At 38.9% G+C, this 17,999-nt stretch overlaps 2 protein-coding genes across 2 annotated transcripts; both read left to right on the forward strand.

Moving 5' to 3' along the window:
• The first annotated feature begins 673 nt into the window (after nucleotides 1-673).
• Nucleotides 674-3,025, forward strand: LOC137725364 (uncharacterized). The gene has a single exon (XM_068464027.1). It carries the CDS (start codon nucleotides 674-676, stop codon nucleotides 3,023-3,025), a length of 2,352 nt encoding a protein of 783 aa, XP_068320128.1.
• Nucleotides 3,026-6,592: 3,567 nt separating this feature from the next.
• LOC137709549 (protein HEAT INTOLERANT 4-like) lies at nucleotides 6,593-10,887 on the forward strand. The gene is made up of 6 exons (XM_068448633.1): nucleotides 6,593-6,694; nucleotides 7,273-7,311; nucleotides 8,394-8,456; nucleotides 8,557-8,604; nucleotides 8,726-8,854; nucleotides 10,165-10,887. The coding sequence occupies exons 1-6, from the start codon at nucleotides 6,671-6,673 to the stop codon at nucleotides 10,183-10,185; spliced, it is 324 nt and encodes a 107-aa protein (XP_068304734.1). The 5' UTR covers nucleotides 6,593-6,670; the 3' UTR covers nucleotides 10,186-10,887.
• Nucleotides 10,888-17,999: the final 7,112 nt, after the last annotated feature.

Below are 17,999 nucleotides of genomic sequence, written 5' to 3' on the forward strand. Positions count from 1 at the left end.
AGGACCCCTCGGCCATCCTAAAATGTTGCTAGAAATTTTCCGGAGGACCCCTCGTACTCAAACACGAGGCCTGTGCAGACTGTCTGTGTTGCTGCAGCAGCAGGTTGCAGGTTGCAACAGAGAAGAAGAAAACAGGGAAGAAGAAAGAAAACAGGGCATTAAAAAAAATTGGCCCTTTTTTTTTTTTTGTTAAACCAATGAAATCAACGTTTGAAATTGGTCCACCGATTACATATTCTTTTTGAAAGTCAGCCCCACATGGGCCATCTTTCCTGTCGTCCCTTTCACTTCTCCTTTCCCCGTTCCTTCCACTGCTTTTCCCCCTAATCCCCCTATCTTTCTTATATTTACCCAAAACCCTAAATTTCTAATCCCACCCAATCCCATATTATAATTACATTACTCCAATATTATACCTCCACTTGTTTCAATTCTCCAAGCCACCACTATTTGGTTCCAAATTCAAGTAAGTTTTTTGGTATTTTAATCTAATCTCAATTAAATTATATTAGATATTGGTGGAGATTTTTAGTCTATTATTGATATGATTGTTGATGTGTTTTATGTTTGTATACTCATTTTATAATTGAAATTTAGATGGAATTTTTGTTTATTGGTTGATTGGTATATGTTTTGTGTTTTTGGTTAAATGTGTAGTTTAGAAATAAGAAATATGGAAAGATTTTTCAAGCCAAAGCCAATAGCACCATCTACTTGTTCGGGTAGTTCGAGCTCAAGACAAAATGAGTGTGACATTGATTTTAATAATCTTGAGAGAGACCCGGGAAAAAGAATTCGAATGAAGGACTATCCTTCTAATATTCAAGATGAGGTCCGCAGAGCATATTTGCAAATGGGACCTTGTAGGCCTACAAAGTATGAGTTCCCATACACTTTGCATGCAAAGAAAAAGCGACGATTTGTTGTTTCGTGGTTTGAAGAATATGATTGGTTGGAGTATAGTATATCTAAAGATGCGGCATTTTGTCTTCATTGCTATCTCTTTAAAATCAACTTTTCACAATTAGGAAGCGATGCCTTCACTGGGGTAGGCTTTAAGAAATGGAAGAATGCAAGAGAATGTTTTGACAAACATGTTGGTCCTATTGGTAGTTTCCACAATAAAGCTAGAGAAGCGGCTAGTTATCTAATGAACCAAAAGACACATATTGAAGCAGTTGTGATCAAACAATCAGAAGAAGAGTGTATGAAATATCGTCTTTGCTTGAATGCATCAATAGATTGCACTAAGTTCTTGTTGCGACAAGGCCTTCCTTTTCGTGGCTGTGATGAAAGTGTCACTTCGAATAATAGGGGGAATTATTTAGAGCTCTTGCAATTCCTTGCAGATCATGATGAGAAAATAAAGGAAGTTGTGTTGGAAAATGCTCCGGGAAATCTCAAGCTAATAGCTCCTTCAATTCAAAAAGATATTGTCAATTCATGTGCCTTCGAAACTATTAAGGCTATTATGAAAGAAGTGAAAGAGAGTAAATTCTTTTCTATAATGGTAGATGAATCACGTGATATTTCAACAAAGGAGCAAATGGCGGTGATTTTGCGTTATGTGGACAACAAAGGTCAAGTAATTGAAAGGTTCGTGGGAGTCCAACATGTTACCGAAACAACTTCAAGTAAACTAAAGGAGTCCATTGATGAGTTCTTGAAACTACATGACTTGAGCTACTCCAACCTACGAGGTCAAGGTTATGATGGTGCGAGTAATATGAGAGGTGAGTTCAATGGCCTTAAAAAAAAAATTTTGGATGAAGAAAGTTGTGCATTTTATGTTCATTGTTTTGCTCATCAACTACAATTAGCTCTTGTTGCCGTAGCAAAGAAAAACTCCGATGTTGCCGCTTTTTTCACATTGACTAATAGTTTGGTAAATGTTGTTGGATGCTCATGTAAGCGTCGTGATGCACTTAGAGAGAAACAACAAGAAAATCTCTTGAAAGCTATTGAAAATGATTGTCTTGAAACGGGGCAAGGGTTAAATCAAGAAACTAGTCTCAAACGTGCTGGGGATACACGGTGGAATTCACATTATGGTGCTTTGATTAGTTTGATTACAATGTTCTCATCTGTGGTGGATGTGCTTGACATGATTGTTGAAGATTGCTACAATGATAGTGCTGGTGAAGCAAAAAGGTTATTAAAAGATTTACAATCTTTTGAGTTTGTGTTCCTCCTCTTTTTGATGAAATCCATATTAGGAGTTACAAACGATTTGTCACAAGCATTGCAAAAAAAAGATCAAGAGATTGTGAATGCAATGGCTTTAGTCAAGACATGTAAAGAACAACTACGTTGCATGAGGAATGATGAAAATTTTGATCTTTTGGTTGATAAAGTATCATCTTTTTGTGTTGAACATGAAATTGAGGTGCCTAATATGGATGATTTATATGTCATTCAAGGGAAGTCATTGCGTAAGGCTCCAAGAAAGACCAATCATCATCATTACAAAGTGGAGCTCTTTTTCGAGGTCATTGATTTCCAACTTACAGAATTAGATGATCGCTTCACTGAAGGTAATACCGAATTGCTTATTTGCTTGGCATGCTTGAGTCCGAATGATTCATTTGTAGCTTTTGATAAAGAGAAGCTTGTTCGCCTTGCTCATATGTATCCTAAAGATTTCGCGGATCGAGATAGATCGGCACTTCAAGATCAACTTGATATTTACATTCATTTTGTGCGTTCTGATAATGATTTTTCTCAATTGCGGGGAATTAATGAGCTTGCTAAGAAAATGGTGGAGAAAGGGTTGCATCGAACATTTGCATATGTATATTTGCTTGTTCAGTTGGCTTTGGTTTTACCGGTTGTAACTGCTTCAGTGGAGAGGGCATTTTCCGCTATGAATATCATTAAGGGTCCACTTCGCAACAAAATGGGAGATCAATGGTTGAGTGACAGCTTAGTTGTTTACATTGAGAAATATGTTTTTTCATGTATTGGTAATGAAGCTATCATGGAACATTTTCAGACCATGAAACCTCGTCGTGGACGCTTGAATTAGGATTTTATAGCTTGTAATATTGTTATGCAAATGATTTTTGAATAAAATGTATTATATTTAACTTTTCAATGTTATTTTTGTCTATAAATTTTTTAACCTTTACTATTGGGACCCCTCGAGTTTAAAATCCTGGATCCGCCACTGACCCCGAGCCTCCTAAGGACCTCACCAAGCTTCCTACAAGCTTGAAATTCCCAAAAACACAAGAATTAACGTGTGCATGAACAGTGACCAAAGCGGGGTATCCCGAGTTCAATGTGAAAACGAAGGTATCCTTACCTGAAATGGGTATGGTTGAACTCCTACGGACCTCACGAGCACGAATATGTAATTTGTTCCCTCGATTTGTGAAGGTTTGGATGGTTTTTGGGTGTGTCCGTACAAGAAGAATAGAAATGGGAGAGAGAGAGGGCTCGGGACAGGGATACATGATAGGGAAAAGGGTGAGGGGGTGTGGGAGAGTGTGTGTGTGGTCCAAAACCTGCCAACAAAATCCAAAAACAACCACACAACGAAATAACCACACTAGGGGCAAAAACGTCATTTCACCCCTACGGTTCGAAAATCTGGAACGGGCTGTCACAGTTATTAATAGTCAAAATTTAACACCAAATTTTATAAATGTCACGTTTTATAAAAACTTTCAATTATAACGGAAAACTCACGTGAATAAAGTTAAATACCCTCAAAATCCACATCCATATATAGAAGAAATTCAAGAAAGTTTGGGATTCAAGATTGCGGTCATGGGTGTCTCCCTAACATTCCTGATGCCTGTAATGAATAGTTGTTTCTCCATTTGCTCCGTTAGCATATTTGCATCTTGAACAAGCGCACCAATTCTCATTTGCATGTCAATGCATCGTGTTTGTGCGATACTCAGTGCCCAAATGAATGTTTCAGAGTCACGAGCCGATTGGGTAGAAAATCACCGTACAGCTGCCAAAAGTTATCTTTCTTATCAAATGTGTACAAAATGAGGCATGCTAACCTCAGATCCCAATCTGTTGCCAACTTGCCAGTGACTATTTTTCCTCATTGAAAAACTATGTAGTTAGAAGAGGCCGCAATTGAGAATATTTTCCATTACATTACCGACTACGTTCTTATGTTTATTTGGTTTTAATTTTAAGGATATTTAAGCCTATTTAAATGCTATTCATATTATTTTTAAATTTTTCAAAAAACTAACGTTTATAAAATTAAATATTAAATTTTGACTAATATCGATAAAAACTCCCTATTTCCCAACCATCTAAAATCCGGATTCATCTAATTAAACAATTTTGACGCAAAACACAAAATCCTCTCTCTCTTACCAAAATTCGAATACGCATCCACCGCCAAACCCTATTTCTCTCTCTTCCGTTTCAGGCGAGGCAAGTTGAGCCTGAGAGTAGCAAAGCTGCTGGCTGCAAAAAAATGAGGAGAGGCACCAAGAGGAAGGCGGAGGCAGACAAGCACAAGGAATCGAGCAAAGCGACAAGGACGACTCGGACGACGAAGCGGGTGAAGAAATCGGAGGACCCCCGCAACTTGCAAAATCTATGGAAGGCTGCATTCCCTGTTGGCACCAACAATGTCTACCTCTTAGGCTACACTGAGCTTTAGCTTACTTGTCTTCTCTCACCTGCCCACCTTCTCTGTTCTGTTTTCTTTATCCCGTTGCATTTGAATTCGGAAACCCGCATTGTCTTTTTCGCAGCTCAATCGGTCTCCATCAATGGCGAAAACAAAGTTGTTTGCATACCGGTGATGGTCGCGGTGAGTTTCAACAGCTCCTCTCTGTTTGCTCTGCAAAACTAGATTAGACATATGGTCCACTCCTTTTAATTTTCAAAACACAAAGCAAAAGAGAAAAACCCTTTATTTTTTGGAAGCTGGACTTCATACTGTTTAACTAACTATAACGAGACTGGTTTACTGATTCTTCATACTATATATTCAGTTGAGTTTCTTAGACTGCAATGCTTGCTTCGTAGAAATGGTTTTTGTCTTTGTTTTTCGTTGTATATCTCATGTTTGTAGAAAATGATTTATTTGGTTATGAAAAAGCAAATGAAGTTGCTGTTGCAGTTGCGTTGCCGGGTATTTTTTTTATATGGAATTTGCATCCTACATTTCTTCTTTCCTTTGTAATTTGTTTCTTTCAACTTTTTACCTGGTTTGTTGTAAATGATTAACATTTTGGCAACCGCTAAACCTGATTTGTAATGTTCTTGTGCGTTAGAATGCGTATTCTTGATCTCTTGCTTGCTAAATTCTTTTGATTATGATTTTGCTTTGTTACAGGTTGTGTCGCCTTTCCCCCCTTCCGATATGATTGGGATTAACTCAGTTCAGAGAGAAGCGGAAGAAATAATTCCCATGAAACAAATGAAAATGGTTGGATTCCGTGTATTCCTATGGAGAATAGGTGCACTTTGAGTGTTGGTGGTTTTGAACTGATTTTAGGACAAGCTTCTGTATTGACTTTTGTTTGTCAATGTCTTGATATCGTTGTGCACTTCGAACTTTCTACAGAGACAGCCAAGTTGATAGACTTTGTGTGGTTTCTTGACAATTAAGTATAATAGTCTTGAAGAGCCATGTTTTTTTTCTGCTTTGCAGGAATTTTTATATAAAAAAAATTAAAATGAGTAAATCTTGATTGATCTATTTGTAGTTGCTTTTCTGACACTTTTCATCAAAGGTTAGTTTATAGACATTAGTCACAGTATGTTGATTTGCTACTGAATGACTTACTGTTCAACATACATGACAATGTTTAACTGAACCTATATCATAACATTAATTTTGACTTGTGTGTCTGATTTTGTCATTGGCTGGCTTTTAACCCTGGATTGAGGTTAACCAGTGAAGCCTCCTTAGCTGTATCTTGTCTTAACTGAAAGCCTTCGTTTGTACTTGAGATCATGTGCCATACATTGACATGCATGCTCTATATAAATTATAAAGTATCCTGGGTCTGAGTTGACATATATGCCTTAGACAGAGTGGGTTATGTCTTTGTCATTGCAACTTTCTTTCTGTCCTCTGTTTTACAAGTATTCTGTTACCTCTGTTGTGTTTTGGGTTCTGCTGTTGAGTTTTCTTACGCTCATTTTTTTTTTCAGATCAGTTTTTATTTATTTGTACCTTATTCGACGATTTACAGTTTTATGGCTATTTTATATTTATGTTATTGCAGAGCTGCTTTGAAACACATGAAGATAGAGCGACTCAAGAAATTTGAGTACTGCTTGCCATGTAGGTTTCCAAAATTCTCTTTTGCTGTTACGCTCGCCTAATCTCACATTATCTGATACTCTCTCTCTCTCTCTCTCGCTCTCTCTCAAGAATGTTTTTCAAATTTTGTATTGTTACGGAGTGAAAACAGTATCTACATGTTACAAAAAAATATGTACGTAAACTTGCGGCTTGATTTTGCTATTTTTTGGTTATTGACATAGGATGGTTCAGTTCATGTTTGATGGTGATTAATCATCATTGTTTACAGTGCATGCTAGACTGTACTGTTTTACATATATTTATGTTTTTTTATTTTTTTTATTTTTTTGGGTGAACTGTACTGGTTTTGACATCTGGTCATTCTATCAACCCTTCAAGGAAGATGAGCTCGAGCAGAGCACTGAGGTCCCAATAATGTTTCCAGGAGAGCCAAAGTCGGTAAGGGTAATAATTATTAGTTAAACAAAGCCATGGACAAAAACTATTTTGATATGAATTGTATGGGTCTATCTGGGTTTACGGATTTGATGAGCAGGAGTGAAGAAGGGCTTAAATCTAAGTAATCCAGGATATTCAAGAATTAGTTCCTAAATTGAAAAGATATATAAAAAAGAATTGGGAAAAGAAAGACTGGACTAGGTTAGCTTCCAGACATGTAGCAATGCCTAAAATAATATTCTTTTCTTCCTACATCCTCATCTGTTCTTTCATCTGAACTTTAATTTAAGTACAACACATGGGCATGCTTTCAGTGAGATATTTGTCAAACATTCTGTTACTGTTGGATAACAGTTTCCTTATTTGGTTTTGCGCGCCTCCATTTGAACCCTATGAGGCTTATGCTGGTTGTCAATGTCCATAAATTTCTGGAATTGGACCAATAAATTACAAGATCAAGCTTTTCATTTCTGCTTTTGCACAAACAACATACTCCTTGATGTACTCATGTGAATTTGAATGATTACTGTATACTTTCAGGTCTCTTGTGAAGTGACTTTCTTTTATGGCCCTTTCAGGTTAACTGTGAATTTGATTGGGAATTGGATGAACTGGAGGTACGTAATCAAGTTTTTGATGTTTGTGCATGTTTTGGATCAATTTAGTTGTGAAATCACATGGCTTATCGTGCTTCTTATCAACTGTCTTTTGCATCCGGTTGCTGTCCGTTGACACAGACACGGTTATTTTAATTGCTAGGCTTATTTTATTATAGCCCCACTATTCAAGTATTTAGATTATTTATGCTTTGTAGGGCTGGTTTGGTATTGCTGTGCTTTGAAAAAAAGCTGATTCTGCTGTGCTGTGAGAATAAGCGGCTGTGAAATAAAGCAGCAGAGTGTTTGGTAAACTTTTTTGTAAAAGTGCTTTTGAAAAAAAAAAACAGTATTATAGTGTTTGGTAAACTTTTATGTAAAACAGATGTGAAAAAAAGCCGATTTTTCAAAGCTGGGTTTTGCAGCTTCTTGTTTTTGGCTTTTTTTCACCAAAAACTGTGAAAAAAAGCTGAAGCTGAATGTTTACCAAACACAAAAACAGCTCCCAGCTTTTTTTGATACCAGCTTTTTTCAGAATCACCTCAGTGCCAAACCAGGTCGTAGTCTTATATAAGAAATCATTACATTGACAGTATCTGGCATTTTTCAGGCAATTACAAATACATCAACGATGCATTAATACATGATGGAATTACTTGAAAAATGCCAGTATCTGGCATTGATGAGATTATTGACTCCCTTTTTCATCAATTTGACCCAGGAATGTCTCCAACCCCCAAAAAGAGATCTGATGATATAAAAAGAAGTGTGTTAACATCTATTTATTGATTTACTTTTTTTTTTTTTTTATTCTTCAAGTACTAGTGTGTTTGCAACCTTGCATTCTTGTAACCATTTTAACTAGTTACAAACATTTGGTAGGTTTTGATCTGTGAAGTGTTAATAGCATGTCCTGGTGACTTCTTATTGCTTATTATCTCTGTCAAGGCGATGCTGTTGACTGTTGTTAGAATTTTTTTTGATTCCTGGCTTAGCTGAGTTTTGTTGAATTTGTTCCCCTGCCAAACCCCTCTCCTTAAGAACAAATTGATGATATGAAAAGCAATAAAGAGCATTGCACTAAATTGCATCTAAATCTGTAGGAGTGCACTGATAAACTGATAGAAGAGGAGGAATTATCTGCAGACCAGAAGGATGAATTCAAGGTAAAATGTACTAAAGATGCATAATTTCCCACTTCTCTCTGCCTGTTTCCCCTCTTTTTGCACCAGTAGTGACAGGTTTTCCTTTTTTGTTCTATCTCAGGAGTTTGTCAAGGAGAAAGTCCATGAACAAAAGAAATATAATCGAGAGGTATTTTCTTTTTGGCAGATATCATGAATTGTATTTGTGCGTTTGAACAATATTTTTCTAAAAGTATACTCTGTTTTTCAGCGGTTTAACTTTTATATTTCTCTTTTCTATTCTTTTATAGGCCAGGGAAACCCGGAGAAAAGCCATTGAAGAAATGAGTGAAGAAGCTAAAACAGCATTTGAAAATGTGAGGTTTTACAAGTTCTACCCAGTACATACACCAGATACTCCTGACATTTCTATTGTTAAGGTAACGTCCCAAACACTGATATTTTGGATTTATATTGGTATGTGAAAGCAGCTTTGATTCAGTTTACAAGGTTGAGGGTTGCGGATAGTTGTCATGTTTTAAAGGTGGATGTTCAAAATATGTTGAATGGTCTATGGTTTTCCATCTTGAATGTCTTTAATGTTGCTTCTTGTTCATTGGAAAATTTGGCTGAATCAGAGGTCATGTTGCTTTACTGAGCAGATGCAGCTGGTTTTCCAAATGTATTGGTTGTAGCACTATCACTATCAGTCGCTAGGATAAAGTTTCTGTCTGGTTATATGGGATCGGATTTGTGTCATTAATGCCAACTATTTTGTGTTCAATAGGGTTTTATGCCTAAGTTCTCTGTTTCTCTAGCTTCGTTTCTCAAAAGAAGTTAGATCTTGCATCTTGTAGGCATTTTTTGTAGTGGGTTTGAAGTTTAAAGTTTAAACAGAGGGGTTCTACGTGATGGTTTCTGTAGGGTAGCTGTTTTTGTTTAATGTGGAGAGGAAGAAAGTAAACTAACTATTTGGCTAGATTTTTTCTTAAAATATATTCGATTTTAAGGCATAATCTGGATATTCAATGCCTTTGATAATAGTACGTAATATTGGATAATGAAAATAACAGAATTAAGCCATGTCAAGTTGTCAACAGACCATTGCAAAAGTAAAAACAAAGGAGAGGAAAGCTCGTATTGCCTTTTTGTTGGTGGGTTGTAGGGATTAAACACCTAACAAAGAGATCTAGAATGAGTACGAAGAGGAAGTGAAGAGTGGGAGTCGGAAGGTGATAACCTTGAGTTCTAAAGGCCGTGTGAGCACAGCTGTGATCGTGGATTCTGATGTTATACGGTAATGATTCAAAATTTAGGCCTGACTTGAAGAGAATCCAGATCCTGAGAAAGTGTACGTGAAGACAGTTGGGCTTCCTCACTGTAAAATCATGAATATAGTTCGTATTTTGAAAGTCAAATTCACAAACTTAGCTTCTCATGACATGCATGAAAGAATCATATTGGCTTCTCTGATTATCTTGATAGGAAGTTGGTGTAGCAAATGCTTAAGCTTGGTAGTGATATCTTTTCAACTTATTGACTGTTCGTAAAATCAAATAGTAAGTATTGTGATTTTTCGGGGGTTGGTATGATGGTCAAGACATCCTCTCCTTGGCCTTTCTTTGTTTTTTCGTTTGTCATTCCCCCTTTTTAGCATGTTTCTATTTAATTGATGCTTTAGGGTTTAGAGCCCTTCAATATATTTACTCTGTTTGGCTGGTCTTGCCTTGCAGGCTCCATTCATCAACAGGTATTATGGCAAGGCTCATGAGCTGTTGTGATCACCAAGGTCAAGAAGGTGCCAGATTGAAAGTCCCGAGCCTCGTTTGGCTGTGCTGAATTAAGCACTCTGTCGAAGACTTGATTGTTGTTTATACTACAAGGTAAGGTATGGGAGGCAATGCCCCTGGTGCCTCGATATCAAGGCATGAAAGTCTCGAGCCTCGTTTGGCTGTGCTGAATTAAGTACTCTGCCGAAGACTTGATTGTTGTTTATACAAGGTAACGTATGGGAGGCAATCCCCCAGGTGCCTCAATATAGAATGCCTTGAATGCCGTCGAGATGTCTCGACCCAGGACGGATGTAAACTTGTAGATTCAGAAGTTATAGATAGAAGTTGAGGTGCTCTTGTACATAGGAGCAGGAAGATGTAAGATACATTGAGGCATTCGAATTTTGTACTAGTGGCGCTGAGAAGCTGGAATTTTGTACTAGTTGTGGAGAAATATTTGTCAACCGATTGACATTCGATTTGTATTAGAAAATTTGGTCGCACACAAAGCACAAAACTGAAACTTGTACATTGTAAATGGAACTTGGAGGCAGCAATCGCTACCAAATCGCAGTCTAGAAATAACGAAACAAAGCAGGCTCAGGCTCTTTCATTAATTAATTAACGTGGTTAAGTATCTGTTAATACATATCAAGAGCTTAAAAACCTCCCAACCCCTGGACACAAACGCCTCCTTACTACGCTCGAAATGCTAATAGTACAAGACGGCCCTCTAAATTTACTGCTACATGAACAAACAAATTAGAATGCCGGCCTGAGTTATTTCAGCCTAGGCTTTTTAGCCAAAATAATTATTGAGATTAACATGACTTCTTACTTTGGTTTCAGAGATTTGAATTCAATAAAAGTGATCTCTAAGTTTGTTCATCTTAAATCATTTTGGTCATTACGTGAAAAATCTTCATTAAATAAAGATAAAATAACAAAAATACTCTCAATTTTTGTAAAATCATTTTGGCCCGTGTTTATTAAATTGAAAGTATTTTTATCATTTTAGTCCTTATTTAATAGAATATTTCACGGAAGGACAAAATGATTGATGGTGGACAAACTCAGGGACTACTTCTATTGATTTCAAATTATAAGAACCAAAATGATGAGTTATGCCAATCTCAATAACCATTTTGACTAAAAAGCTTTTCAGCATATGATACAACGGCAGCTTCACGTAACTAGCAAAGGAATTACAATGCCAGCTTGAGTTATGCCGAAAGTCAAAAGCACTCCAGAAACCAGCTTTCATCACCAGTAACAAAGATAAGTGACCCACACCACGAAATGATGTTTCCATTCACCAAGGCTTGCGAAAGGCAAGAGGCCGCGAAATGCCGGAAGAATTAGAAACAAAATAACAAAGAACACCACCCGCCGGATACTGTATGGGAACATTGTTTTTGTTTTTGCTCATTGGGACACATCCACTGGTCCACAGAGAATAAGAACTAGGTAGATGTCAAGATACTAGATAAGAAGTGCACTGCACAAAAGATCACCCACCATATAACCCAAAGTCGTCTGTTCCCTCCCAATGTGTCTAGGCAGAACTTGCCCGCAGTACCACACCCAAGTCCCAATAGCACGACTATGATGGTAACTGGCATTGTCAGCTCTTCAATGTCGACTGTTCCCTCCCATCAGGATCCTATTTGCTAAGGATTCACACATTCTATCTGTTTATCATACATCGTACGACCATAAATCATTTTGAAAATTTTAATTTAAAATTAAACACAAACAATTACACTGATGATGTGGCAATTGTGGGATTAATTTTTGTGCTAATGTGTAGAAGAAAAAAAAAAAAAATTAAAAGCACATAAATAGGTAAAACCTAATAAGACTTAATAATTAGAAAAATAAAGTCTAAAGCACAAAAGTAGGTAAAAATTAATAGGATTAAATATAGAAAAAACTAATGAAAAAAATTTCAAATATTTGCATTTTAGTTAAAAGTTATTTAATAACTTTATTTAATAATAAGATCTTTTGTAATGAGAAGAAAAAAAAAAAAAAAATCAAACAAAGCACGTGTCCTGCGCCGCCCACAATTTTTCCATGTAGTTGAAACTAGGACAATACTGATACACCCAGCGTATGCTCCTGAACCAGGCATCAAAAACCGGGTATTCCACTACGGTTTGGAATTCAAGGTTGGAAACTGGAGCTTTTATAAAGCAAGCTAGAGGAATGTTGATGTGGTTAAGAAGTGCTGGGCCCAACTTAATCGTGCCTTTTGTTTTCCTTAACACGGAGGAGGAATGTTGATGTGGTTGACAAGTGCTGGGCCCAACCTAATCGTGCCTTTTGTTTTTCTTAACAAGGATCTAAACTGATAGCTAAGAAATTGATGAGATTTAGAGAAAATTTGATGGGAATCGAAGAAAATTAGAAGAAGAAAAGGTGTTTGAAAAATGAGAAAGTGTTGAGAAAATGCAAGAAGATGAGAGAGAAGAATGGTTGTTAAACTTCATGGAGAGATAACATATTCAATTTAAGAAATAGTCAATGCATGCTAACTTGTATTTAGTTTCAATAATAGTACCCGTATTCAGTTTCAGAAATAATGTTGTGACAGCCCGTCCCAGATTTTTCATACCGTAGGGGTGAAATGACGGTTTTGCCCCTAATGGATAATTGTTGTTTGTGTGGTTGCTTTGAGTACTTGGTTGGCTGCATCTCAGCCACACATCCATCATCATTCTCATCACCCTCCCCTGTTAACTCTCTCTATCCCGAAGCCTTTCTCTTTCTCTCTTTTCTTCACCATATGTACGGATAAGACCCATAGTGCTCGAAAACGTTACGGATCGTGGAAGAAAACCATACAATTGTGCTCGTGAGATTCTTAGGATTTCAACCATACCCATGTCAGGTAAGGATACATTCGTTTTCACGTCGAACTCGAGATCCCCGATTTGGTCACTGTTCATGCACACGTAAAATCTTGTGTTTTTGGGATTTTCAGGCTTGTAGGAAGTTTGGTGAGGTCCTTAGGAGGCTCGGGGTGGTTCGTTTGAGGGTTTTGGACATCGGGATCATGAGTTGTAGGTTTGGCCGGTTTTGGTGGAGTTTTTCCGACGAGATTCAGTTGGTTTTAGTGCTTGAAAGTGTTGTTTCGCATATAGGTGAGACCTATCCCGAGGATGAGCGCAGTCACTCGAGGCAAGGGGGTTACGACCCTTCTACATACCAGTGAGTGGGCTTTTGGTTTTCCGTATATACCTATATACTTGTGATTTTCCCAGAAAATGAAATTAAACATTTATATGCTTTATATGCCATGCATTATGTTTGCTCGTTTAATTATGCATTATTAGTTGCATATATACATATGTTTGGTGTTGGGGACGCACAGGTAAGTGCCAGGTAAATTATGGGTTATGTTTATGTAGTGATTTGAGATGCATAGAGAGCTCATAACCTGCACCCTTGGTGTTAGTGCTCTCGTCTTGAGTAGGGCACAGTCCTTCACGTGATGTTCACCTCCCGTACCACACGCTCATCTTGGATCCAAGTTAGGTGTACAGTCCTATCGTACATACCACTTTAAGTGGTTCCAACTCGTAGGTGACCCGTGATTATTTGCCCAGTTTTCACGTGATCGTAGCACTTGAGCGTATTTATTTACACCCAATCCTGTCGTATAGACCACTTTAGGTGGTTCCGACTCGTGTGCAGGTATAGTTAGTGAGTTAGAGATTTGAGCTCTAGATTCAGCCGTACAGGTTACGTTAGGTGACTCCGGCTGACAGATTATATGGCATTGATTTGACATTACCTAAGCACTTGCATTTCTATGTGGAGGCATTCGACATGGCATATTTTCTGAACATGAGTTATATATATATGCATATTCTATTTTCTGGGAAACTATACAGGTTTTACGGCGAGGGGTTAGTACTTTTGATGTTGAAATGATTTTGTAAAGCTTTGTTTTTGCCCACTCACACTTTCTGTTTTGCGCCCTTCCAGGTTCTAGTTTGGATAGCTCTGTTGGTGGCTCTCGAGGGATTCACGGCATATCTGACAGATTACCACCAATGTAGGACCACCTTTGGGTGTGTTTATTTAGTGTTTGTTTCCCCCGGACTGCACTAGGTCTTCCATGCTCTGAGTATTGTTTTTCACACTTGCGCTTGCACATGTATGTTATTTATGCAGTGTATAGCTTGGTTTTTATTTATTTGTACTTTTATTATTATTTTTACCTTCCGCACTGTGCACATGGTTTTGTCACCTTCATGTGATGGCCAGCATGCCCTGATCTCGATCGGGGTGTGTCAGTTTGGTATCAGAGCAGATGTTTGGCAGTCCTGTACTTTTGTGAGTATTCTAATTGTTTTGGTGTCTTCTGTCAAAACTATGCCGCCTCGTAGGGAACCATGTTGCTCTGCTGAGCCTAGCTTCCCCGATGTAGCTTAATTGGGGGAAGCTATCGCCACCGCTATTCAGTCGGCGCTCCGCTCTCCCCAAAGGACTCCTCTGGAGACTATGTACAATCTGAAGCTGGATAAGTTCGAAGGCCATGAGGGTTTTGAGGGAGCAGAGCGGTGGCTAGAACATATTGAGAAAACCTTTCGTGTTCTGTATAATCAGGGGAATCTCCCTGTTGAGAAGTGGGTTGAGACGACATCTTGGTTTTTGGGTAAGGATTAGGCATCCTGGTGGGAGCAGGAGGTTCGTCGTTTGTCCCCAAAGGAGAGGACTGATTGGGAGGCGTTCAGAGAGTTGTTCAGGAGAAGGTTTGTGCCTCCTGAGTATATAAACCGTAAAAAGCAGGAATTCACTGAGTTGAGGCAGGGCAAGTTGACGGCGAACGAGTATTACCGGAGGTTTACTGACTTGTCCCGTTATCATCTGGATGTTGCTGGCAATCCGGCAGAGATGTTTCGTCGTTTCCGTTTGGGCACTAAGAAGAAGTGGCGTTCTATGGCGACCACTACCCCTTGTGATACCTACCAGGAGTTCTACGAGATTCTGTTGAGGATTGAGGATTCCGAAAACATGCCCAGTGAGAGTAAGGAGGAAAAAAAATATGGTAACCAGAGTAAAGATGACAAGGGTAAGGGTCAAGCGTCTCTCGGACCTCGCAAGACCCAGAGCTTTAAGCGGGGTGGAACCAGTTCTAGCTCTTCTAGCGGTGGTTTTAGTGCCACTGGTTAGGATCGTGGTGGTAGATTTGCTGGGGGTGCTAGAGGTCAGAGGTAGGGTGATACTGGTAGAGGAAGAGCTCCGGTTTGCCGCAGGTGTAATAATCGACATTTTGGAGAGTGTAGGAGAGGCAGTAGTGGTTGCTTCACTTGTGGGCAGATGGGACATCGGGTTGCAAATTGTCCCCAGAGTCAGCAGAGGCCCCATCAGACTTTCTTGCCACCACTTGCACCGATCTAACAGGTTCTTGGTCCTGGTAGTTATGAGTAGACGGGTCCTGGTGGTGCTTATTACTATCAAGGCGATGCTATTCCTTATGCCCCAGGACAGTATCCATATCCCCAAGATCTATATTCTTATAGTGGTTATCCCTAGTATTCTGGTGGCTATATGCCGTATCCTCCAGTTCCAACTGGTGGGTCTCAGTGGTACCAGGGAGGACAGCCTCAGCAGGGGGAGATCGCTGTGAGTAGTGCGGGATCATCGAGGCAGTCTGGTTAGCCCAGTTAGGGGCATAGTGCACAGAGTCGTGGTGGACGACAGCAGACCCAATGGCGTATTCACAATATCTCTCGGCAGGACGCTCAAAATAATCCAGACTTGATCATGGGTACGTTAAATATCCTTGGTTATTTTGCTAGAGTATTAATTGACTGTGGTGCTACATATTCTGTGATTTCTCATACCTTTGCTCAAGTGATGCAACTTCACCCTACACCTTTAGGGTATGATTTAAAGTTCGCTATGCCTAGAGGGGAGAAATGTATTGTAGATTGTGTGTATCCAGGATGTCCAGTGATGGTGGAAGATATTATTATGCCAGCTGATCTTATCCCGTTAGATATTGTTGACTTTGATGTGATTTTGGGCACGGATTGGTTGCATTTCAATCGTGCCAATATTGATTGTTACGGGAAAATAGTCACCTTCCATCGTCCTGGATTACCTGTGGTTACTTTTGTGGGTGAGCAGAGTGGGGTGAGACATGGAGTTATTTCTGCTATGCGAGCGAAAAGGTTATTATTGAAAGGTTGCCAAGGATACTTAGCTCATGTGGTGTTGAATGATGCTACTCTTAGTAGTGTGGAGGATGTAAGAGTAGTCAGGCATTTTCCTAACGTTTTTCCTAAGGAATTACCTGGTTTGCTGCCAGATCGAGACGTGGAGTTCACCATTGATTTGCTTTCAGGTACTAATCCTATATCTTTGACTCCTTATCGTATGGCTCATGCTGAGTTGAGGGAATTAAAAGTTCAGTTGCAGGAATTAGTGGATAAGGGTTTTATTCAGTCTAGTACTTCACCTTGGGAAGCTCCAATGTTGTTTGTGAGAAAGAAAGACGGAACTTTGAGGCTTTGTATTGATTACCGGCAATTGAATCGGGTAACGATTAAAAACCGTTATCCATTGCCGCGTATTGATGATTTGTTTGATCAGCTTCGAGGTGCTTGTGTATTCTCCAAGAGTGACTTGAGGTCTGGATACTTTCAGTTGAAGATTAGTAGGGAGGATGTCCCTAAGACTGATTTCAGGACTCGTTATGGTCATTACGAGTTTCTGGTTATGCCTTTTGGATTGACGAATGCACCAGCTGCTTTTATGGATTTGATGAACTGAGTATTCCAGTCGTATTTGGATAGGTTTGTTATTGTCTTCATTGACGATATTCTGGTATACTCTAAGTCTAAATCGGAGCATGTTCGCCATCTTACTTTGGTGTTGAAAAGGTTGAGGGAACACCAACTGTATGCTAAGTTTAGCAAGTGCCAGTTCTGGTTAGATCAAGTAGCATTTTTGGGGCACGTCATTTCAGCTCAAGGTATCTTGGTGGATCCTCAAAAAGTGGCAGCTGTGGAGAAATGGGAGCAACCGCGAACCGTCACTGAAGTGAGGAGTTTCCTTGGTTTAGCAGGGTATTATCGACGGTTTGTTAAGGATTTTTCTGTGATTACTTTCCTACTGACGAGGTTAATGAGGAAAGATGTTAAATTTGAGTGGGATGATAATTGTGAGCAGAGTTTCTAGCAATTGAAGTATTGTCTCACTCATGCACCTGTTTTGGCACTCCCGGACGATAGTGGTGATTTCGAGGTCTATAGTAATACTTCATTGAATGGTCTGGGATGTGTGTTGATGCAACATGGTAGGGTAATAACTTATGCCTCACGACAATTTAAGCCTCATGAGTTGAATTACCTTACGCATGATTTGGAATTAGCAGCCATCATATTTGCGTTGAAGTTGTGGAGACATTATCTTTATGGAGAAAAATGCAAGATCTTTACAGATCATAAGAGTCTTTGGTATCTTTTCACGTAGAGGGATCTTAATCTTCATCAGCGGAGGTGGCTGAAACTGCTTAGTGATTATGATTGCACGATTGATTATCACCCTGGTCGTGCAAATGTGGTAGCTGATGCACTTAGCAGGAAGTCTCAAGGCCGTATCAATGCATTGTACACTAGTCTTGTTCCTCTTCTGGCAGACTTAAGATCCACGGCAGTGAGGTTAGAGACAGAAGACCAAGAGGTGGCTTTACTTGCTAATTTTCAAGTTAGGCCAATTTTAGTTGATCGTGTGTTTGAAGCTTAGGTAGCTGATGAGGAAACTCAAGAAATAATCCAAGCAAGGAATCAGGGGA

This window comes from Pyrus communis, chromosome 1 (assembly GCF_963583255.1).
Source record: "Pyrus communis chromosome 1, drPyrComm1.1, whole genome shotgun sequence".
Lineage (NCBI taxonomy): Eukaryota > Viridiplantae > Streptophyta > Magnoliopsida > Rosales > Rosaceae > Pyrus > Pyrus communis.